Raw genomic sequence first — 25,669 nt, forward strand, 5'->3', positions numbered from 1 at the left:
GTTGGGAATGTTTTAAGAATAGCTTAAGCTCTTTCTATGAACACAGGTTTCCTAAGCTTTTTCACTGTGCTGATTTGACAAAACCATCCACTGGCACTTCATGAGTCTCAATGTGCTCCCTCTTAGTTAACGTGTATTTTCGCTATACAGTTAACACACATAGCCTATTGCTTTGGTTTTCACATGCCGCCATCACTAGATCATAAGCTTCTTAAAGGCAGGGGCCATGACTTACTTGATTCTCTTCCCCCATGGCACCAGCTTAGTGGCTTGAATATTAGTACACAGTGAAATTTGTGATATGCAGGAAACTCAAAATATTTTTTTTTTAACAGATTTGGTTCATTTGACTTGTACATCTTCTAAAACAGCAAGAGAAGATTTAGAACCAGTTGTGCAGAAATTGTTTACTCCATATACTGAAACGGAGATAGGTAAGAACCATAATCAGTGATTCATGATGTAAAGGTAATATGACCACTTACTCTTCTTAGAGATGTCTTAAAGGTTTCTGTAGCCTGAACTGAAATCTGTTATATTCAGCACCAGTACTTAAATGTTTTCCTAGGATGATTAACCATATTCTCTTCCTAAAAATAGGATAGTTTCTGTAAGGATAAAGGAAAATATACATCTCACACACAGTGTATATATTAAGTGCAAAACTATACATTTATATGTGTACATACTTGCATAGAAAAAAACTGTCAGGATATCTGTCAATCTTGGTGAAATTATAGGTAATATATTTTTTTTAATTTTCTTTATTTTATAGATGTTGTACAACAAGCATATATTCCTTTATCAGAAAAAGTTTTCTTCATTTATTAAGGAAAAAAAAAACTTGGTTCGACTGAGAGATTAAACTATTAATTGGCAAATGCAGGAATCCTTCCTGACCAATAATTGTCTTTTAATGCATAGTATGTTAGTGATGTGATATTTAGCTTTCAAGATATATATATCACTTTGCTACTTACTCATGGTGGAAAAATGCTTTCCAGCCATAAATTTTGTAACTTTTCTCCCCACATCATAGGGTAATTCTTATAGATATGAATGGAGCAAATTGTAGTGAATCTTGTGTATAATTGATCAAAACGTAGCCTAATCGATCTTATTCATTTATATGAAGTGATGGTGATTTTCATTATAGGATTATCATGTCCAATTGAATTCTGGCCAGTTTCCTCATTGATTCATATGTCTTCATTTTCTTTGAATGCTATGTTTGTTCAGGCAACAATTTATTTCCTCCCTACTTCCTGTGTTTCCTTTTAGTTCATCTCCTGTGTGTCTTGCTTGTTTTCTTTGCAGAGACAGTGCATAAAGGGGCATTTACATAGGAAAACAAACTGATCCTTTCTGAGGAGCTGTATCTGTATAATTAATTTCATTTTGAGCTGCCTGAATCAAATCCTGCAACCTGAAAATTTATTTCACTTTAGTTTAGAATTTAATTTGTTCCATATTTACTTTCTTTAATTAAAAAATCTCATATAATTATTAGTATTATTGTTAAAAATTTGATTGCAGAGTTATGGTACACAACAATATTCTTAACTGTAATATGAAATCAGTTTTATCTTTGGCTTTAATTACCTTGCTTATAAAAACTCTGAATTCCTTCTTTTTTCTGAAGTTTTTCATAATTTTTTTGTAATTTCATTGTGTGGTGGTCTCAAATAATATACTAAATTTGAGTCTTGTCTCATTGCTCTTCACTTTTTAAATGCATATAATTTTCTTTTTTAAAAGGCAAATTTATATGTTCATTCCTTAGCATCTTCTAGCCATTTTAGATTTTTAAGCATTAATCTTAATGGTTAATATGATCCCATTTTGAAATGATGTATGGTTCAGAACATGAGTGAAATTCTTCAGTAAGAACTATGTGCTCAGAGGGGTCATCAGGTGCACTGAGGCACTGAAAAGCTAGTTTTCACTGATACATAGGCCTTTTTATCATCAGGATGAGATAGTGGTCATATTTTAATTAAAATGTCAGAACAAATACTGTTGGAGTTATTGAAAATGAATCACCAGATAAAGTGAGCACTGGGCCATGGCAGGTCAAAGAGGCAAAGTCACCTGGAGAAGAGAACTCAATTCATTTTCCTGCCTAAATGAGGAAGAAGGAACTTTATGAACAATATGAACTTTTAATACATTAAAGCACATTTTTCTCTATAGCAAAAGCCCCTGTTTTCATGGACTGGTGGCTTGTACTGTTAATGTTTTAATTATCTTTATATTTCACAATGATATGAAACCTTATGCTTTAGAGCTTTATAAATATTTTGTCTTAAAGTGCATGCCAGAAGAATAACATTATTTAAGCTTATTTTCTTTTTATTCGAGTTCTATGTTCTGTGTAGTGCTTGTGTTTCATGAGCTTCCGTGAAAGTCAGCCTAGTCACTTTAATGAAGTTTATTTATTGTAAAATGTAATGTTCTCTTCTCAAACACAGTACTACTTTTCCTATGTATCTGAGAAATTCAGTGTCCTTGCCTTCTGTTCTCTCTCCTTCCTGGTTCATGCTTAAGGTATCAACTAGAGCTCTTATCATATGCTATGCCTTAAAGAAGCATTTGTACTGATACTTCCAAGAGCCCTACTTCCCAGGCCCTTTTAAGAACATCAGAGATCTCTAAATTCTTCCCTGCTTCACAGTGCAAGGACATTTCAGATGTTTTATGCTTAATAAACCTGATTCTATGGGTGAGAAAATGAGGTGATTGCTCACCATTCATAGGTGCAATAATTCTTCAATAATCCATGCATGTGTGCATGCTCAGTCACTCAGTCATGTCTGACTCTTTGCAACCAAATGGACTATAGCCCGCCTGGCTTCTCTGTCCATGGAATCTTCCAGGAAAGAATACTGGAGTGGGTTGGCATTTCCTTCTCCAGAGTATCTTCCCAACCCAGGCATCAAACCCATATCTTCTGCATCTCCTGCATTGGTAGGCAGATTCTTTACCACTAGTACCACCTGGAAAGTCCCTAGATTCCATAATATCCTTCTAAACACTGGTAGAATTTTCCTAAGTATTACTTATTTTACTCAGGAAATTAAGATTTTTCCATACAAACTGAAGCAGAAATTTCATTAGTACAGTATCTTCAAATGTGTGCCATGTAGTATCATGACTTGTACCATCTTCTTTCTCTTTTTCCCTCCATTGGGCACAACATGTGGAGTGTTACCTCATTCCATCTCGTCAGTTCCTATCTCAAAAAGCAGCACTGCCTAAAAACAGGAATTCCCTTTATAGATGTCATTTTGAAAAAGGTGGCAGATGAGGGTATTCAGAATTGCTGGACTGAGAAGTCAAAAGCCTTATCTTAATTCCTTTTTGTATTTACTGTGTTCAGTCTAGGTGGTATCTATAGTAGTTTCCTACTCTCTTGGTCTCGTGTTAGCTATGTTGCTAAAGTAGTTCACTCTCTCCCTAAACATGACAAGCAACTGTAGACTATTTGTTGCTTTTATTTGGTGCGCCACTGTTGATTTTCTTTGGGCTACTTTGTTCTGTACTTGCCTCAGTTTAATTTGTGCAAGATTTTATTCTAAATTACCTATTCCTTGTTTAGTCTTTGCACAGTCTAATTGAAATGAGCTTTTACAGAAAACCAATTCTATTTCTGGCCAAGTGATGTATTCCTATCCAAACCTTGGCAGCTTTAATATTTTTTGACAATTGTGCACTGCACAATTGCATGTTATTTTTCCAGCTCTCTGCCTTCAAGCTGGCCTCAAAGAAAGATGAAGCAATTATGTTTCTTTCAGGCTTTTAAGGTCAAAGCACGATAACTCCCTTGTATCTAGACCATTTATCTTCAGCCTATGTTAACTTTTCATCTTCGTGGTTTCCTTTCAAAGCTTCAACCTCTATGAAGTTTCTTTCCTAAATTGATTGGATTATTTATTTTCCCTAACTTGTATTGAGTGAAGGCCCTCCTCTGAGCTGGAACTTTCATAAAATATAAGATAAGCTCTCTTAGTATATGCTTAGAAATGGAATGAGCAATATTAAGGGACTTCCAGACCTTAGCCCACTTTTCTGCAATGCTCCTAGAGTCTGGTTTCACAAGTGATAGGCACTATGTTTAATTATCTTCCTGTAACATTTAACAAAACTAAACTCACTAATAAACTTACTAAGAGCCATATGGTTTTTGCTGTGAAATATGAGTATCTTATGTTCCTTAATTTTGTTAGTAAGTAGTCTTTGCCATCTATTGTGTGCTTACACAAAGCTGGTGATACCTTAGACTCATAGATCTTGGCATTAGAAAGGGACATCTTAAAGAATCACTTCATCCAGAGTTTCTGTGTCCTATCACATTAATAATTATGGATTATTCAGGATGAACAAGGAAAAGAACATATTTGGTATTCTTATAGTGGAGATATTTTGAGTTAAGTATAATAAATGGCTGTTTGTCCTGAATTGAGGGATGGGACATTCTTTTTAACTGAATACTACAGTTAGCTAACTTTTCTACACTGATTATAAATTAACAAATAAGATTTAATTAACTAGATAATTATACCTTTAGAATTTTCTTTATGATTCCCATAGTTCCTCATGGTCTTGGGTAATTGTCATGTACATCCATTATTACCATTATACAAAATTTGAGTTTTTCTTCAAATTCAGGCTAAGAAAACACTGTAGTCAATAAATATATTAACAGTAATGTTTTCTGTTTTCAACCAAAGAAAATGTAATTATAACATTTCCAAAGAGGAGGAGCATAAAAATAATTATTAAGATAGCAAGGAATGTTGCTGTTCTGTTACCAAGTCATATGACTTTTCGCAACCGCATAGACTGCAGCACACCAGGCTTCCCTATCCCTTACCATCTCCTGGAGTATGCCCAAGTTCATGTCCATTGAGTCAGTGATGCCATCCAGCCATCTAATCTTCTGTCCCCTCTTCTCCTTCTGCCCTCAGTCTTGGATGGCATCAAGGTCTTTTCCAATTAGTCATTTGTTCACATCAGGTGGCCAAAGTATGGGAGCTTCACCTTCAGCATCAGTCCTTCCAAAGAGTATTCAGGGTTGATTTCCTTTAAGATTGACTGGTTTGATCTCCTTGCTGTCCATGAACTCTCAAGAGTCTTCTCCAGCACCACAGTTTGGAAGCATCATTTCACAGTTTGAAAGCAAGGAATAGGCTTTAGTTATTGAAGTTAATAACTTTTTATAGCATATCATACTACCTGAAAACAGAATTAAAATTAGTTCAAGAATTACTCATTGAACATCTGTTGTATACTACGCTCTGTATTAGGGAACATGAAAATTCCAGAGAATAAGGACTAAGTCTACTTAATCTTTGTATCCCTAGCTCCTAGCCTGATGCCTAACATATATAATAAATGCTTGCTGTAAATGAGAGAATGTGTACTGAAAATAACTTACAGTCTCTTAATCGTATTTTTCTTGTTGGTTGGCATTACTTTTGTAATCTAGTAGGACAGAGTGTTAGTGAGTGAGGATATCCAAGTTTTAATCTTGTATATACTATTTTTTAATAACAGCTTTATTGAGATTCACATACCATACAGTTTACCCATGTACGGTGTAAAATCCAATTTTTTTTTTTAATTTGTTGTTCAAACATCACCACAGTCAATTTTAGAATATTTCCATCACCCTTTAGCCATTAACCTGTTCAATTCAGTTCAGTGGCTCAGTTGTGTCCGACTCTTTGTGACTCCATGAACCGCAGCACGCCAGGCCTCCCTGTCCATCACCTACTGCCAGAGTTCACCCAAATCCATGTCCATTGAGTTGGTGATGCCATCCAACCATCTCATCCTCCATCATCCCCTTCTCCTCCCGCCCTCAATCCTTCCCAGCATCAAGGTCTTTTCAAATGAGTCAGCTCTTCACATCAGGTGACCAAAGTATTGGAGTTTCAGCTTCAACATCAGTCCTTCCAATGAACACCCAGGACTGATCTCCTTTAGGATGGACTGGTTGGATCTCCTTGCAGTCCAAGGGACTCTTAAGTGTCTCCTCCAACACCACAGTTCAAAAGCATCAATTCTTCAGCATTCAGCTTTCTTCACAGTCCAACTCTCACTTCCGTACATGGCCACTAGAAAAACCATAGCGTTGACTAAACAGACCTTTGTTGGCAAAGTAATGTCTCTGCTTTTGAATGTGCTATCTAGCTTGGTCATAACTTTCCTTCCAAGGGGTAAGTGTCTTTTAATTTCATGGCTGCAATCACCATCTGCAGTGATTTTGAAGCCAAAAAAAATAAAGTCTGACACTGTTTCCACTGTTTTTTTTTACATTAACCTATACTTTCCCTCAGTTCCTCCCCAACTGAAGGTAACTGTAATCTCCTTCATATCTTTTCTTTATTAGCTAAGTGTCATACGCTTATCGGATCTTAGTTCCCCAACTGGGGATTGAACCTCAGCCATAGCAGTGAAAGCACCAAGTCTTAACCACTGGACTTTCAGGGAATTTCCCTACTCCCTGTCTATAGATTTTTCTATTCTGGTCTTCTCATAGTCCTAGGTATAGTATTGACTTTATAATATTTTAAGTTGGTTTATCCATGTGAAACATAAGAAAATCTGTTTATGTTAACTTCTTACTTCACTGGCATAATTTAAAGATGAATATGATCATAAGCACTTTGATACTAGTGATGAGAAATAAGAAAAGTCTAAGGAAATGTGATTGGATTTAAATCTAAGTAACTTACTGATAATCAAAATAATTTTTAAATCTAACTTGTCTTAGGTTGAAAAGCCATCATCGCTTGAAATATCAAATACATGTATTAGAGTGTGCATATGCAGATATACTTTTGTTGAAATACAAAGCTCTGATTTACTATAATGTATAGTTACAACTTTGTTAGTAATTGGCTACATATTATAGTAATTGAGAGGTATGCTGTACTTTAGATAAACATAAAATTTATGTTTACATTTAGAAAATGAAGAAATTGAAAAGCCAAGACTTCTATGGGGTCTTTACTTCAATATGAGAGATTCTTCAGATGTCAACAGGAACACTTATAATGATTTACCATCAAACGTTTATGTCTGCTCTGGCCCAGACTGTGCTTTAGGAAATGATAATGCAGTCAAACAGGTAAGGCTGTTGGTCTTTCTCAGTTTTAGATTAAGAAGTTGGTGTGGTAGGGAAAGTGAATTGTTTTTTCCTCTAAGAGGTGGGAAAAGAGACTAAAAAAGCATCTTTATCATTTAATACCATCTCTGTAATTTGCTCCTAAACATTTTCTCTCTGAACAACAAAGCCACATTAAATATATTTCAAATGTAGTATCAAATATTGTCCTGGTCTTGAATATAATGATGAAATACAAGAGAATATTTATGAGTTCCATTTTGGGAATAAGGATAGAAGGTCTTAGAAATACATATCCAGAAAATGAATTTATAATGCCAATATTCTAAAGAGACATTGCTTCTAATTTAAATTGTGGTCTATCAGTGTATTTGGAAATACATGAACTTTTTTCCTCTTTAAACTTGAGTCATTTCAAAAGGTGTGCAACTGGTAAGGCACACAAAATGTATTTTGTAAATGGCATTTTTAAGGCACATTTTTATCATGGAAAAGAACATAGTTTTTCACAGTAAACATGATTCCTTTAATGTTTTGACACAAGCTGGTGTCCAAAAGCTACTATAATAACTGCTGAGGAGTATGTTAAATCAAGGTTGAATTTGTGACAGCACTCCTGGGCAGGGCTATAAAGGTACAAGGTAGGTGACACAAAATGCCAAAAGTGAATTATGACTCTACTAAGCTGAATATTCATATGCATGTACAAATATACTTTTCTGCACTTGACTGAAAGAGAAGAGCAGAAAATACTGTTTTTGAGGCATAAGTCTAACCTTTTCACCAGTATAGTTAGTGCATCTATCTATTGAATCAATAAATGGATAATTTAACATTTTTCTAAGACTACAGGTGGAAATTTCATTCCCCCTAGTGGCAAGGATCTTATAAGAGCAAATGGCTTCTTTGAGCCTTTAATCTAATTTTTCAGCATAGCAGCAAGGCCATGACCCATACATTTACGGTTTTTTGCCAAATTCTTTGTTTTTAATCCTCAGAATCTAATGGTAATCCAGGATAATCATATTTAGTCAATGATAAGAAACAAAAACAGGAAGTCACATCTCTCATCCATTTTTTTGTTCTGTTAGTTTAATAGGAACCCAGAATAGTTCAATATCTACATTTATGGCTTAAAATGGCCCGGTCATTTTTGCTTTGATGTTCCATTTTTTTCCCAAGCAGAAATTACCAACAAGTTATCAGCCAGATAACTTTATTTATCAGTGAACTTTAATGTTTTTAACCAAAATAAAAAGCCTTAAATAAGGACTTAGTATACAAGTGCTAGTGTGATCTAAGATGTAAGCTAGAAGATTATAATTAAAGGATAATTTTATCATGAATTAATTTGCTTCCCAAGAAGATAGACTTGAGTACAATGTTACCACAGAAGAAAACAATAATGCTAGTTTGGGTGCTAATTATTATATGCTATTAATTATAAGTAGGCTTATATTTGTTATATAGCTTTTAACCTCAAATAAGTTTTAGGAGAAATATTATAATGCCTATGTTAAAGGGCATCAATAATAACTTTTAAAAATAGCCAGTTTATTTAGATAAACTGTGTTCTAATTCTAGTATATTATACTGTGTTCATCCCAAATGCTAATTGATGGCTTCTGTCTTCCAAATTGTCTATAAATATCAGAATATCACCTAAGTTTTGCCCATGTAGGAACATAAGCACTCGGAGATTTCCATTTTCCTTTTTTTTTAAGTAAAATGCTTTATTTTACTATTTGTCAAGTTTGCATCTACTGTTCTTATTTGTAAATGTATAGATGTTGAATAACATAGGCCTGTCTCCCTTATGTTTATTTGAAGCTATGATTTGAAGACATTAAAAATAGGAAGTAATCTGTGTTTAATACTCACAAGTTAAAGTTGTATGCAGGAGCATACCAAGACATTCTCGATTATGTAATTCTTTCTGTGACTTGCTAGTTTTGTGGTCTGTGTTCTATTTTTTTTTCTGAACCTCACATAGATACTTCTTTTCTTATATGAGGAATGTTTCATTTACCCATGCATACTGATAAACAGACTGGTCTATAGTCCCTGCTGGTCTATACTCCCAAGGCAGTGATAGCTCACTCCTCTTTCAGGTGTCCCAATTGCCTTGGAGCTGCCACTGCCTTGGGAACAAGAATAGTTAAATAGTGCTGTACTCTGTATTATACTTCAGGTGTGAAATGTGTTAAATTGGCTGATGCTGGACTGGCAGTATAACCACCATTAAAATATTGTTTGTATGGAGAGACCGGCAAATTGCTTATGACTTTTGGTACACAATTTGTAAGTTGAAGATGAGCTTTCTTGGTTGTAAGAACTGTCCAGTTGCTCACATAGTGCAGTAGCATTTACTTTCTCAAGCTATTGAGGGAGAGGGCAATTTTAGCTGTCATATTTCCTGAAGCTTCCATTTACTGTGCATTTTCTATATGCCAAGCACTGTCTTAAGCATTTTATATATATTATCTTATTTAGTCTTCACAACAACTCTATGAGGTAAGTATCTGTTGCATCCCCATTTTACAAATGAGGAAATTAAAGCCCAAAGAGGCTAAATAACTTGGCCAGAGATCACATAGCTGGTAAATTTTGACCCAAGATTTAACCTCAGGTCTGTTGGACCCCACTGCTTGTACACACATGTAGTATACAGTGCTTTCATCTTGTTAATGTAGATGCATCCTAAATACATTAAACTACTAGACTGACAAAATATTTGTTTTTAGACTTCCTTGTAGCTCAAATGGTAAAGAATCTGCCTACAATGCAGGAGACCAAGGTTTGATCCCTGGGTTGGGAAGATCTTCTGGAGAAGGGAATGGCAATCCACTCCAGTATTCTTACCTGGAAAATCCCATAGACATAGAAGCCTGGTGGGCTACAGTCCACGGGGTCACAAAGAGTTGGACATGACTGAGTGACTAACACACACAATGTTAAGTAAACATTAGGAATATCTAAACTACTCAGCTTTTTTTCTCTGTACTTCCCAGTATAAGGAAACTAAGTCACAATATAATTAGCCCTTTTAAATTATTTTAACTACATGAAAGCCTTTACCCTTTAAGCTTACTTCTGGCTTTAAAAGGACGAGGAAGATTAACAGTTGACAATTAAGTACTCTGAACCGACCTCTTTGTGTAACTCTCAGAATTGTGGCTTAGTTGGCAAATGAAATGAAACACACCAAGAAGCTTCCAGAAGACCTTCCAGAAAGTGATGGCGCTAAAATGTTCCAGCAGTTGGAAAGAGAGGAGAGACTTGGGAAAGGCCGGAGTCTGGCCATGGGAAATTGGCAACAACAGGGGCCAGTGGCAGATGGCTTAAAGGGGGATTTCCACATCAGGTAGTGTACAAATAAGGGCAGGACAGCAAAACCTGCAGTTGGTTGGCAGTCTTAGGACACATGTTGTTCATGACAGGAATATACAGAAACAGATTGAGTGGGATCCAGCCACGGAAATTGGGGTTCAGGGGAATGTATCCTATAGAGAGGTGGCAAAAGAGAGACAAGGTGTAAGATACAGAGGAACTGGAGTAGAAGTAAAAGAAAGTAATAATGATTATAGTATTTATATTCAATATTTGCACAATATATAATTTCTAAAATTCTTCCATTTATATATATCCTTACATGTATAGCTACGTGTGTGTGTGTGTGTGTATGTAAACTGTATTGTAGAGATGTTGGATATAAATATTACAACATACATTACATACATGTACATACATATGCGTACATCATATATATATAGAGAGAGAGAGATTCTATTCCATGCCTGGCACTACGGATTCAGAGTTAATTAAAACCTAGTCATCATTCCTGGGTGAATCACTGTGTGGTAAAGGATAAAATACTTTGGCCACCTCATGTGAAGAGTTGACTCATTGGAAAAGACTCTAATGCTGGGAGGGATTGGGGGCAGGATGAGAAAGGGATGACAGAGGATGAGATGGCTGGATGGCATCAATGACTCGATGGACATGAGTTTGGGTGAACTCCGGGAGTTGGTGATGGACAGGGAGGTCTGGCATGCTGCAGTTCATGGGGTCACAAAGAGTCAGACACGACTGAGCAACTGAACTGAACTGAACTGAACTGAAAGGAGAAAAACATATAAACAAATGACATTGCAGTGTGGTATATACAATAAAAGAATGATATCAGGACTTCTCTGATGGTCCAGTGGTTAAGACTGCATTTCCAATACAAGGAGTGCAGGTTCAATCCCTGGTTGGAGAACCAGAGATTGAAGATCCCACATGCTGCATGGTGAGGCCGTAAACAAATAAACAAAAGAATAGATTAAAAAAAAAAAAAGAATGATATTGAAAGTACAAAGGTAAAATAAAGGAGCCACAAGTTCTATCTAGGAGTCAGAGAACCTTACACAGAAGGATATAAAAGATGAGTAGCAATTTTTCATCCAAATGGAAGACAATCAAATTGAAACATTCCATACATGATAGCATTTGCACCAGCCTAGGCTGTAAACATCATAGTTTAAGAAGTCAGTCAGTCAGTTCAGTCATTCTATTGTGTCCAACTCTTTCTGACTCCATGAACTGCAACACTCCAGGCCTCCCTGTCCATTACCAACTCCCGGAGTTTACTCAAACTCATGTCCACTGAGTCAGTGATGCCATACAACCGTCTCATCCTCTGTCATCCCCTTCTCCTCCCGCCTTCAATCTTTCCCAGCATCAGGGTCTTTTCCAGTGAGTCAGTTCTTCGTATCAAGTGACCAAAGTATTGGAGCTTCTTCAGCATCAGTCCTTCAAGTGGATATTCAACACTGATTTCCTTTAGTATGGACTGGTTGGATCTCCTTGCAGTCCAAGAAACTCTCAAGAATCTTTTCCAACACCACAGTTCAAAAGCATCAATTCTTCGGCACTTGGCTTTCTTTATAGTCCCAATTCTCACATCCATACATGAAGAAAAGACTCTATACATGGACATCACCAGATGGTCAACAACGAATCAGATTGATTATATTCTTTGCAGCCAAAGATGGAGAAGCTCTATACAGTCAGCAAAAACAAGACCAGGAGCTGACTGTGGCTCAGATCATGAACACCTTATTGACAAATTCAGACTGAAATAGAAGAAAGTAGGGAAAACCACTAGACCATTCAGGTATGACTGAAATCAAATCCCTTATGATTATACAGTGGAAGTGAGAAATAGATTTAAGGGCCTAGATCTGATAGATAGAGTGCCTGATGAACTATGGAATGAGGTTCGTGACATTGTACAGGAGACAGTGATCAAGACCATCCCCATGGAAAAGAAATAAACAAAATGGCTGTCTGGGGAGGCCTTAGAAATAGCTGTGAAAAGAAGAGAAGTGAAAAGCAAAAGGAGAAAAGGAAAGATATGACCATCTGAATGCAGAGTTACAAAGAATAGCAAGAAGAGATAAGAAAGCCTTCCTCAGCGATCAATACAAAGAAATAGAGGAAAACAACAGAATGGGAAAGACTAGAGATCTCTTCAATAAAATTAGAGATACCAAGGGAACACTTCATGCAAAGATGGGTTCGATAAAGGACAGGAATGGTATGGACCTACCAGAAGCAGAAGATATTAAGAAGAGATGGCAAGAATACACAGAAGAACTGTAAAAAAAGATCTTCATGACCCAGATAATCACGATGGTGTGATCACTGACCTAGAGCCAGAAATACTGGAATGTGAAGTCAAGTGAGCCTTAGAAAGCATCACTACGAACAAAGCTAGTGGAGGTGATGGAATTCCAGTTGAGCTATTTCAGATCGTGAAAGATGATGCTGTGAAAGTGCTGCACTCAATATGCCAGCAAATTTGGAAAACTCAGCAGTAGCCACAGGACTGGAAAAGGTCACTTTTCATTTCAATCCCAAAGACAGGCAATTCCAAAGAATGCTCAAACTACCACACAATTGCACTCATCTGACACGCTAGTAAAGTAATGCTCAAAATTCTCCAAGCCAGGTTTCAGCAATATGTGAACCGTGAACTTCCAGATGTTCAAGCTGGTTTTAGAAAAGGCAGAGGAACCAGAGATCAAATTGCCAACATCTGCTGGATCATGGAAAAAGCAAGAGAGTTCCAGAAAAACATCTATTTTTGCTTTATTGACTATGCCAAAACCTTTGACTGTGTGGATCACAATAAACTGTGGAAAATTCTGAAAGAGATGGGAATACCAGACCACCTGTGAAAAATTCTGAAAGAGATGGGAATACCAAACCACCTGATCTGCCTCTTGAGAAATTTGTATGCAGGTCAGGAAGCAACAGTTAGAACTGGACATGGGAAAAAGACTGGTTCCAAATAGGAAAAGGAGTACGTCAATGCTGTATCTTGTCACCTTGTTTATTTAACTTATATGCAGAGTACATCATGAGAAATGCTGGACTGGAAGAAACACAAGCTGGAATCAAGATCGCCGGGAGAAATATCAATAACCTCAGATGTGCAGATGATACCAACCTTATGTCAGAAAGTGTAAAGAAACTAAAAAGCCTCTTTATGTAAGTGAAAGTGGAGAGTGAAAAAGTTGGCTTAAAGCTCAACATTCAGAAAACTAAGATCATGGCATCTGGTCCCATCACTTCATGGCAAATAGATGGGGAAACAGTGGAAACAGTGTCAGACTTTATTTTGGGGGGCTCCAAAATCACTGCAGATGGTGACTGCAGCCATGAAATTAAAAGACACTTACTCCTTGGAAGGAAAGTTATGACCAACCTAGATAGTATATTCAAAAGCAGAGACATTACTTTGCCAACAGAGGTTCGTCTAGTCAAGGCTATGCTTTTTCCTGTGGTCATGTATGGATGTGAGAGTTGGACTGTGAAGAAAGCTGAGCGCTGAAGAATTGATGCTTTTGAACTGTGGTGTTGAAGAAGACTCTTGAGAGTCCCTTGGACTGCAAGGAGATCCAACCAGTCCATTCTGAAGGATATCAGCCCTGGGATTTCTTTGGAAGGAATGATGCTGAAGTTGAGACTCCAGTACTTTGGCTACCTCATGCAAAAATTTGACTCACTGGAAAAGACTCTGATGTTGGGAGGGATTGGGGGCAGGAGGAGAAAGGGACGACAGAGGATGAGATGGCTGGATGGCATCACTGACTCGATGGACATGAGTCTGGGTGAACTCTGGGAGTTGGTGATGGACAGGGAGGCCTGGCGTGCTGCGATTCATGGGGTCGCAAAGAGTCGGACACGACTGAGCAACTGAACTGAACTGAACTGATACATGACTACTGGAAAAACCATATCTTTGACTAGACGGACCTTCGTTGACAAAGTAGTGTCTCTGCTTTTTAATATGATGTCTAGTTTGGTCATACCTTTTCTTCCAAGGAGTAAGCGTCTTTTAATTTCATGGTTGCAGTCACTATCTGCAGTGAATTCGGAGCCCCCAAAAATAAAGTCTGTCACTGTTTCCATTGTTTCCCCATCTATTTGCCGTGAAGTGATGGGACCAGATGCCATGATCTTAGTTTTCTGAATGTTGAGTTTTAAGCCAGCTTTTTCACTCTCTTCTTTCACTTTCATCAAGAGACTCTTTAGTTCTCCTTCACTTTCTGCCATAATGGTGGTGTCATCTGCATATCTGAGGTTATTGATATTTCTCCCAATAATCTTGATTCCAGCTTGTGCTTCCTCTAGCTCAATGTTTCTCATGATGTACTCTGGTTATAAGTTAAATAAGCAGGGTGACAAGATACAGCCTTGACGTACTCCTTTTCCTATTTGGAACCAGTCTGTTTTCCATGTCCAGTTCTAACTGTTGCTTCCTGACCTGCATAGAGATTTCTCAGGAGGAAGGTCAGGGGGTCTGGTATTCCCATCTCTTTCAAAATTTCCACAATTTGTTGTGATCCACACAGTCAAAGGCTTTGGCATAGTCAACAAAGCATAAGTAGATGTTTTTCTTTAACTCTTGCTTATTCAATGATCCAGCAGATGTTGGCAATTTGATCTCTGGTTCCTCTGCCTTCTAAATCCAGCTTGAACCTCTGAAAGTTGACGGCTCACATACTGTTGAAGCCTCCAACAAACAGGTAATAGTGTGTAGCAAAATGTCTGAGAAGCAGAGATGAGGTGAAGTAGAAGATGATGAGAACAGAGAAGATAGGCCTGAAGTGTTTTGTTCGCCATAATCATCTTGGATTTTTATCCTATTCAGTTCAGTTCACTTCAGTTGCTAAGTCGTGTCCGACTCTTTGCGACCTCATGAATCACAGCACGCCAGGCCTCCCTGTCCATCACCAACTCCCAGAGTTCACTCAAACTCACGTCCATCGAGTCAGTGATGCCATCCAGCCATCTCATCCTCTGTCGTTCCCTTCTTTTCCTGCCCCCCATCCCTCCCAGCATGAGGGTCTTTTCCAGTGAGTCAACTCTTCACATGAGGTGGCCAAAGTATTGGAGTTTCAGCTTTAGCATCAGTCCTTCCAATGAACACCCAGGACTGATCTCCTTTAGGATGGAATGGTTGTATCTCCTTGCAGGCCAAGGGACTCTCAAGAGTCTTCTCCAACACCACAGTTCAAAAGCATCAATTCTTTGGCACTCAGCTTTCTTCAGAGTCTAACTCTCACATCCATACATGACCACTGGAAAAATCATAGCCTGACTAGATGGACCTTTGTTGGCAAAGTAATATCTCTACTTTTCAATATGCTGTCTAGGTTGGTCATAACTTTCCTTCCAAGGAGGAAGCGTCTTTTAATTTCATGGCTGCAGTCACCATCTACAGTGATTTTTGAAGCCCTAAAAAATAAAGTCTGACACTGTTTCCACTGTTTCCCCATCTATTTCCCATGAAGTGATAGGACCAGATGCCATGATCTTCGTTTTCTGAATGTTGAGCTTTAAGACAACTTTTTCACTCTCCACTTTCACTTTCATCAAGAGGCTTTTGAGTTCCTCTTCACTTTCTGCCATAAGGGTGGTGTCATCTGCATATCTGAGGTTATTGATATTTCTCCTGGCAATCTTTGATTCCAGCTTGTGCTTCTTCCAGCCCAGCGTTTCTCATGATTTAACTCTGCATAGAAGTTAAATAAGCAGGGTGACAATATACAGCCTTGACGTACTCCTTTACCTGTTTGGAACTAGTCCAGTCCATGTCCATGTCCAGTTCTAACTGTTGCTTCCTGACCTGCATATAGGTTTCTCAAGAGGCAGGTCAGGTGGTCTGGTATTCCCATCTCTTTCAGAATTTTCCACAGTTTATTGTGATCCACACAGTCAAAGGCTTTGGCATAGTCAAAAAAGCAGAAATAGATGTTTTTCTGGAATCTCTTGCTTTTTCCATGATCCACTGGATATTGGCAATTTGATCTCTGGTTCCTCTGCCTTTTCTAAAACCAGCTTGAACATCTGGAAGTTCACGGTTCACGTATTGCTGAAACCTGGCTTGGAGAATTTTGAGCATTACTTTACTAGCGTGTGAGATGAGTGCAATTGTGCGGTAGTTTGAGCATTCTTTGGAATTGCCTTTCTTTGGGATTGGAATGAAAACTGACCTTTTCCAGTCCTGTGGCCACTGCTGAGTTTTCCAAATTTGCTGGCATATTGAGTCCAACACTTTCACAGCATCATCTTTCAGGATTTGGAAGAGCTCCACTGGAATTCCATCACCTCCACTGGCTTTGTTTGTAGTGATGCTTTCTAAGGCCCACTTGACTTCACATTCCAGGATGTCTGGCTCTAGGTTAGTGATCACACCATCGTGATTATCTGGGTCATGAAGCTCTTTTTTGTACAGTTCTTCTGTGTATTCCTGCCACCTCTTCTTAATGTCTTCTGTTTCTGTTAGGTCCATACCATTTCTTTCCTTTATCGAGCCCATCTTTGCATAAAATGTTCCCTTGGTATCTCTAATTTTCTTGAAGAGATCTCTAGTTTTTCCCATTCTGTTGTTTTCCTGTATTCCTTTGCTTTGATTGCTGAGGAAGCCTATTCTTTGTAACTCTGCGTTCAGATGCTTGTATCTTTCCTTTTCTCCTTTGCTTTCTGCTTCTCTTCTTTTCACAGCTATTTTAGGGCCTCCTCAGACAGCCGTTTTGCTGTTTTGCATTTCTTTTCCGTAGGGATGGTCTTGATCCCTGTCTCCTGTACAATGTCCCGAACCTCTGTCCATAGTTCATCAGGCACTCTGTTTATCTGATCTAGTCCCTTAAATCTATTTCTCATTTCCAAATTTGATTTAGGTCTAGAAGAGTTTTAAGCTAGAACCTGATTGCTTAGCAGGTGAAGAATCTGTCTGCAATGTAGGAGACAAAGGAGACATGACTACCATCCTTGGGTTTGAAAGATCCCCTGGAGGAGGGCATGGCAACCTATTCCAGTATTCTTGCCTGGAAGTTCCCGTGTCATAGAAGCCTGGTGGGGCACAATCAATGGGGTTGCAAACAGTCGTACACTACTGAGCAACTAAGCACAAGGCATAAACAGAATTTCATTTTCCATTGACCCCTCTGAGGGCAGCATAAAGATGGATTACACAGGAGAATCCTAGAGACAAATTGACTAGTCCAGTTCTGAGATATTGCAGTTGTCCCAGGGAAAGATGGTGCATGTCTGGTCTGTGTCTCTAAGAACAGATGGAGTCAAGAACTAAAAGAACCAAATCAATAGGATTTGGTAATTGCCTCCAGAGAGTGAAGAGGAAAAAGAACTTCTTCACGTAGACTAGGTAGAGATAAAAGACAAAATGACCATTAGAGTAAAGTGTGAGATAGAGGCTCTGTCTGGCACCAGTCCTCCTGTTTCTAGAGACTAAATGTCTCCTTCAAAGATGTATATAATGTGATCCCTGGGTGGAAGCAAGCAAAGCAGGCATTTCAAATATTTAATTTGAAAATAACCATAGTTAAATGGCAGGTCCAAAAATATACCCTTGAATTATACTTAAGAAGGAAAGAAACTGTTGTATTTACTGGATGCAGGAGTATGCAATTAGAGATGGCCAGCTAGCAAATGGTTTTAATTTTACAACCCATATAATGTATTTTGCAGATGCTTGACTCCACCATTGCAGTGCAAAAGCAGCTATAGATAGATAAATGAGAGTGACTGTGTTCCAATAAAGCTTTATTTATGAAAACAGACAACAGGCTGGATCTGGCCTGTGGGCCATAGTTGTCAACTCCTGGCCTAATAGATGACCTTGTGTGTACATTGGCACAGAGGGTTAAAGTGGTACAGACAGACATTGTAAACTTTAAAGCAAAACAACCATATATATTAAAACCCTTTAATGACTTTCTTTTACCAGTAGGGTAGCATGCAAGCTACCTAACTTGGCAGGGACCCCTATCTAACAAAGAAATGTATTCATCTAAATAAAACTAGAAATATGTTTAGAATAGAATAACAATGCTACTTGCCACATTTACATTCTTGTATGTGTGTATATATTTGTTGTTTTTAATTAAGATCACGTTTACTTTCTTATTCTCTTACCCTGCCAGACTAAGCTCAGCTTAAATCTCGACATTTTAATTTCTGTTATTATTAATAACAGTGATAGCAGTTACCATATAAAGAAGCTTATGCTCTTCTATGCTGTAGACAAAAAGAGCAAGGCTCAGACGCTAATTAAACATTCCCTAGATCACATCACTGTTGCATTTGGCATGGTTTTCTATTCAGAGTCCATAGTCTTGGATTATGTAATACTCCTCAAAGCAGAGGGAAGAAAAATAGAAAAGCAAATAGTTGAACAATGAACAATGTTCTTGATTTGAACAGTTGTTAAAATTGGTATACACTAAATTAGACTACAGATATCACAGATAAGCTCTATTAAGAAATTATATAAAGAATATTAAAGGACATTTTATTTCTACTGACTCGTAGAATAAATGACCTTAAAGTCTTGACTGGGCACCTAATCAAGTACTGATATACTTAAAGGGTGGGTCTGAATGAATGTATTTGAGTTCTGAAAGCAGACTTTAGAAGATTATGTATGCTGTGTAAAGTTCTGTAACTTAATGATTATAAGGATGATACTTCATTTTTTAAATTGTTCCAAAAAGATTCATACATTTTAAGTTAGTGTTCAAAAACTATTGTGCCCTTTCTTCCCTTGCCAGGCTGAAGCACTTTTCCAACAAATCTGCCCCAATGAAGACTTCTGTCCTCCCCCACCGAATCCTGAAGACATTATCCTTGATGGAGACAGTTTACAACCAGAGGCTTCAGAATCCAGTGCCTTACCAGAGGCCAGCTCAGAGACTCCCAAAGAAAGCTCAAATCTGAGAAACCCAGAGGAGCCCTCTAAATAATGAGTATATACCAAACTGGATACCACGCTGTGGAAAATCCTCCTAGCCTGAGAGTCTTCTTGATGGAAGAACTGTTTGAAAAATGTTACAAAACAGCAGCCAGTTAACATGCAGAATTACCAGTAAAAACAATAAAAGATATCCAAAAGGGGATTTTCCTTAAAGAGGACATTCTAAGACCACAAAACACGTTGTAAAGCACATTGACTTGCCTGCTTTAAGATACCAAACCTGTGGAATTAGCAGATAAAAATTATAAAGTGGATTGATTCCCAAAAATACAGCTATGTTTATGAAAGTAATCCTATGCATTATTAATAATTCCGTGGTATTAGGACAGTTCTGCCTGCGCTTTGCTTGAAAGCCACATATTTGGAATTGGCTCCCAAATTTCCTTTGATTATTTGAGTTATATTTTCTTTATGGGTGTGAGCATCGTGACACAAATGATGAAAGTATATGTAGATATAGTTGAAAAAAATTAAAGTGTCATAATCCAAGAAGGAGCCTGTGTTTGAAATAGAGGTTTGTTTTGTTGTCTATCTTGAGGAGAATGGAAGATACTATATTAAAGTAGACACTTTTACAAACAAGTCATGAGTCCCTTACTCAGTGTTTTTGTTTTTTTTTTTTTAATGTTAATAGTATTTGTATTTGAGTCCTGAACATTCTACGAAGCTCAGTACTAGAGAAATGAAAGGAAAGATTTGAATAGGCTCCTTTGGTGTTTGGAAATTCTTTCTAGTTGAGTACCATTTCATCCTAGCTATGCTGATATTAGGCAAATATGATGATATTTGCAAATTGCCTAATATGATGATATTAGGCAAATTGTGTACTTTCTGCAGCTCAGTTTCTCCACATGAGTACTGTATAAGAATTATTTTGAAGATATATGCAGTGCTATCCTTAGAATTATTTTTCTGGAATAAAAATTCTTTCAGAATTTTCTCATTGACTTGGGGGTGAATATCAGATCTCATGCAGCAAATAATTGTTTGCTGTCACTTCCCCCAACACAATAAATCACAGTGTTTTTATTGCATTAAGCTTTTAAAATAAAAATCTATTTCTTAAATTAGTATTTAATATTCTTATAGAAAAGTAAACAAAGTAACATATAGAATTATGGTTTTAAATCTTAATAAGGAAAACACTCTATAAACTCTTCATATTCCTTTTCTAGTAATTAGACCTGAAACCACCAATGACTCTAAACAGAATATGACAATTGATAAACCCTAATATGCACTTAACATAAAAATATAAGGGCTGTGAATAGACAGCAAATCTAGGTACAGTGAGTGCCTGTATTAAAATCTTTCCAAATGCTGAGCTCTGATGATTTCCCTTCTTTGAGCAATAGTTTGGACTTAACAACTTATTTGAATAAATAAATTCATTGAAAGTGTATTGTCATGCTGTCTGGCCTGTATTGCTGATCAGAGAGCCATGGCTACAGTAGAAAGCACATAGTTCTTACATTCTTCAGCTGTAGCAGGGCTTTGACCTCTCCAGATTTCAGCTGGCTCTTTAAGGTCACAGACTCATGAGAAATGGAAAGAATGTAGCTCTTGCCTCAACTTTTAACCCCCCAGCAGGGTTTAAAGTCAGCAGATATAGCTGAATCCAGAGGAAAATCTTCCAAGCCTCTCAGGCTACTTCTAACCCCTCTCCCCATTGCACAGCCTTTACCCTATCTCTTTAATCCCCTCTATCCCTCTCTTCCCTTTTTATAATGTTATACAAATCAGGGACAATAGAATTACATTATAACCTACTTTGTTATGTGGATTCAGATCTGTCTTAAATTATATTTCCTGAAACCCAACTATGGCATGTGCTAAATGCACAATATACACCTATAAGCACTGGGTATTGGTCCTGCCCTGCAGTACCAGCAATATAAAAGGTTCCACTATATGAGAGCATTGAGTTTGAATACAAATGCAGTAAGCTGTACCAATTAAAATATCGTACTTTGTTATAGTCTTATACTTTGTTATAGTCTTAGAGTTAAGGCCTCTTGATATATCATGCACACTTAAGTAAACAGCCAATCAGGGTAGACCCAGAATAACTAGAAAAATTCTGATAGCTTTACTATAGTTCTCTGAACAATGAAGGATACTCTGTGGTCTTGTGGCCCAATCTATACTGTACCCTTTTTCATCCATTAGCCAGTATCAGAATTTCTCTTCTGGATTATTTATTAATACTGTTGAAATGTTTAAAAGCTCCTGAATATCATTAGTTATGATTAAGATAATACACAGCTGTTTAAAACTTTGTGTTAGAAAACTTTAGATACTTCCTTTTGCCTCAGAATATAATAGAAATTATTCTAAAAACATTATTTTCAGCTGTCTTACTTAAAATACTTGTTTTCATAGCTTTAAAGAAAAGCCTTCGGTTTTATTGTAAAACCATAAGCATGAAGTCATATGAATAAAATTTAGATGTTTGTACATGATGCGGAAATTTCATTTGCTAATTTTAAATTTTGAAAATTGCTGTTATCAAAGAATTGTTATTCCTGTGTTTAAAATGTTTGTGTTATGCATGCTTCTTATTAGCCAAAAGTGATAATACCATTCAGTTCAGTCATCAATATGAAAACAGATTACTAACCCTATGTTGCTACTGTATTTTTTGTCTAGTTGGTATGCCTGCCCAGAAAAAAAAAAAAAAATATATATATATATATATATAATAAACATATATTTTCTACAGGAAAACTGAGTTATAATTTTCCCATCTGCTATTATACTTAGCTGCTTATAGAAAATTGGTCATGTTAATGGTTAACTTTTGGAATAGTAATTTCTGAGATTGGCAGCCCTCTGCCCAAAATAATGAGCATGCTAATTATTAACTTCTGTCACAGCTATAGTTCTGGAGAAAGCAAAGTATGTCTAAAGTCCTAAAAACCTCAAAAAAAATTTTTTGTTGAAATTTTATTGCTAAATAGTAATGATACTTTAAAGCAATTTTCTTACAGATAAGTATTTACTCCCATTAGGATAATTTCTCTCAACTTTTGATTGATTTTCTTAAGTGCATTTCAGAAAGCATGAATATATGGTTATTAGTAATTTGCACACTGTAACAGTAAGTTTTCAGAGGAAATAGTCTGTTTTAACACCTTTCAGGTGTGGTATCCTATTTTTTAATATTAAAATTTTGTATATATGCCAAGAAATTAAAAATTGTCCTGAAAATGATTTATTTGTTGATATTGGTCTATTATTTAACCTCTCAGTTAATTTTCCAGCTATATATTTGATTTTATTTCTAGGCATCTGCCGACTGTGTCAGGCTTTTGAAAAAGGCAATCAAATGATACATGGGTATGATTTATTTAGCAAACTGTTCTAGATGCCAGCATCAAGCTTCATTCTGTTTGAAATCAGTGTTCTGAGGCATGGGGTATGGCATTACAATACACTACCTGCAAACTGTTTTCCCATCTCACTTAGTGTATGAGACTCTGAAATATTTTTCTTATTTACTTCATGAATGAGAATCTGCAATGTGTTTTCTTTGTGGTGGTTGAGTCCCCAGTAGCTTACAACAGATAAGAGACTGTTGATGTTCTTTTCATGCAGAAATAATTCACTGAACTGATTTGTTCTTGAATCAAATAATTAAAGCAGAGTGACATTTTCTGTGAATTCCAGGTAGTTTCTAAAGCTTCTCAGACAGGATGTATTCAAAAGATACCATCAGTATTTCAAAACTGGAAATGTATCTGTTATTAATAAATCAAGTTTAAAAAAGATAAGGTTAATTGAATTTTTTAAACAAGTAGCTAGATTATCCTTCAAGCACGTTGAAGCTCAGAGTATTCACACTTTTTTAAACAAGTGCTTTAATATGTTTGAATTCTTTAATGATGGCTTTTTAAAAACGCAAGAGGTTTAACCCTTAACATCCTAGGTCACACTTTGAAAATCACTTTTTTTTTTTTTCTATTATAGTTTAGCTATGGGGCTGCAATGAGATGCCCTTCCCATACAAGTTGCCACATCTGCTCTTTGTGGTGATGATGACTCTTAGGACCATTTGACAGATAATCAATAAAACTTGGATTCTAGTAGACTGGAGGGTCTTATCGCCTATCACTACAGGGCGATTTATATTGGTAACACCTATTAATGTTAATAGGACTTGTATGTGTAAGTCTTCTTCCTGTCAGTGAGACAGTTGACCCCTGAAAGAAATATTCTTTAGAGATGGACAGTTTTACTCTAGAAACAGAAGGATCATATGATCTAGCAATTTCACTACAAGGTATTAATATATATCCAAAGAAAATGAAAATGCCAGTTCAAAAATATGCATGCATCACAATGTTCATAGCAGAATTATTTATTTCAATACAGTAGCCAAGACATGGAAGCAAGCTAAGTGTCCATCAACAGATGAATGGATAAAGAAGATGTGATATATATAGATATATATACACAATGAAATATTACTGAGTCACAAAAATGAATGAAATTCTGCCTTTTGCAACAACATGCCTGGACCTAGAAGGTATTATGCTTAGTGAAATAAAGAAAGAAAGGAATGTGGGGCTTCCCTTGTGATCCAGTGGTTAAGAATCCGCCTGCTAATCCCTGGATCCCTGGTCCAGGGATCAAAGACCCCACATGCCACGGAGCAACTAAGCCTGTGTGCCACGACTACTGAGCCAAAGTGTTGTAACTACTGAAGCCTGTATGCTTAGAGCCCATCCTCTTCAACAAGAGAAGCCACCATGAGAAGCCCAGGCAACACAATGAAAAGTAGCCCTCACTTGCCACAACTAGAGAATACCCACACACATCAATGAAAACCTAGTGCAGACAAATATAAAATAATTCTTGAAAAAAAAAAAAAGAAGAAATGAACGTATATAATGAAAGAGAAACAGGCTCTTAGGTATAGAAAACAAACTATTGGTTACCAGTGGAGAGAGGGATCAGGCGTGGAGCAAGATAGGAATATGGAACAAACTACTATGTATAAAATAGATAAGCAACAAGGATGTATTGTGTGGCACAGGGAAATACAGCCATTATTTTATAATGATTTCAAGTAGACTCATTATTCATCTGTAAAACTATTGAATCACTATATAGTACACTTGAAACTGTTATAGTATTGCAAATCAACTATACTTCAATTAAAAAAAAAAAAATACTACTACAGAGTGGAGATCATGCCAGCGGCTTTTATCCAAATAGAGCTACTGATGGAACAAATGAGTATGTAAATTGAAATGTGGACTTATTTTTTTTAATCGAAGAATGAAAAGATAGAAATCAATAGATTCAGATCTATTCGCTTTGCTTACATACATGTTAAATTACGACTCCTCACTTCCTCAACTCCCTCATTCAGTTGAGCACAACATCTTATTGATTTTATCTCAGAACATCTTCCCAGGTGGCGCTAGTGGTGAACCCACCTGCCAATGCAGCAGACATGAGACACAGGCTCAATCCCTGGATTGGGAAGATCTCCTGGAGGAGGGCATGGCAACCCACTCCAGTATTCTTGCCTGGAGAATCCCATGGAGAGAGGAGCCTGGCGGGCTACACTCCATAGGGTTGCAAAGAGTTGGACACAACTGAAGCGACTTATCACACTACATTTTACTGATCACAACCTCCTCTCTATTTCCACAACCCTCTATTCTCATTCTCTTTCAGATTATTATAATCAGTCTTCCTGACACCAAGCTCCTCATTCTATTCCACCTACCCACTGAGGCAGAAACAATTGCATGGATTCCTTCTCCTGCTTAAATATCATGAGAAGGGATCCATTTAGCACAGTAACACACCAAAGTTAAGGAAGAATAAAGCCCTTGAGGGAGCATTCATTCCCAGCCTACACCAAATGTGTCAGGGGTAGCTTGGGCAGAGAGAAGAGTAGAAAACTGACAGGTAACATGTGTAGTGCCTATTATGTACCAGGCACTATTCAATTATTAATAAAACTTTTAACCTGTGGGTACCATTATCATTCTCCATTTTACAGTTGAGAACTTGTCAAGAAAACTGAAGCACAGAGATAAAATTACTTGCCCAATACTGCACAGTTAGAAAGGCTTTGATTGTTTCTCCTAATTCAGTATACACTGAAACATGTTTGTGATCTACTAGTAGTAAGATTATATTCTTTCTCATAATGAGCTGTATCTGTTTGCCCTACTAGTGGTAGAATTTCA

The 25,669-nt window shown here is 37.0% G+C and overlaps 1 protein-coding gene across 1 annotated transcript in view; it reads left to right on the top strand.

Annotated features, from left to right (window-relative positions):
• CHM (CHM Rab escort protein) overlaps positions 1-23,208 on the top strand; it is a 249,951-nt gene extending 226,743 nt beyond the window's left edge. Inside the window, exons 13-15 of the mRNA XM_005902355.3 lie at positions 336-434; positions 6,975-7,135; positions 19,258-23,208. Coding sequence (XP_005902417.1) covers positions 336-434; positions 6,975-7,135; positions 19,258-19,449 — 452 coding nt within the window. The 3' untranslated portion in view covers positions 19,450-23,208. The remainder of the gene's footprint in view (positions 1-335; positions 435-6,974; positions 7,136-19,257) is intronic.
• The last annotated feature ends 2,461 nt before the right edge of the window (positions 23,209-25,669 follow it).

This window comes from Bos mutus, chromosome X (genome assembly GCF_027580195.1).
Source record: "Bos mutus isolate GX-2022 chromosome X, NWIPB_WYAK_1.1, whole genome shotgun sequence".
NCBI classification, from domain to species: Eukaryota; Metazoa; Chordata; class Mammalia; order Artiodactyla; family Bovidae; genus Bos; species Bos mutus.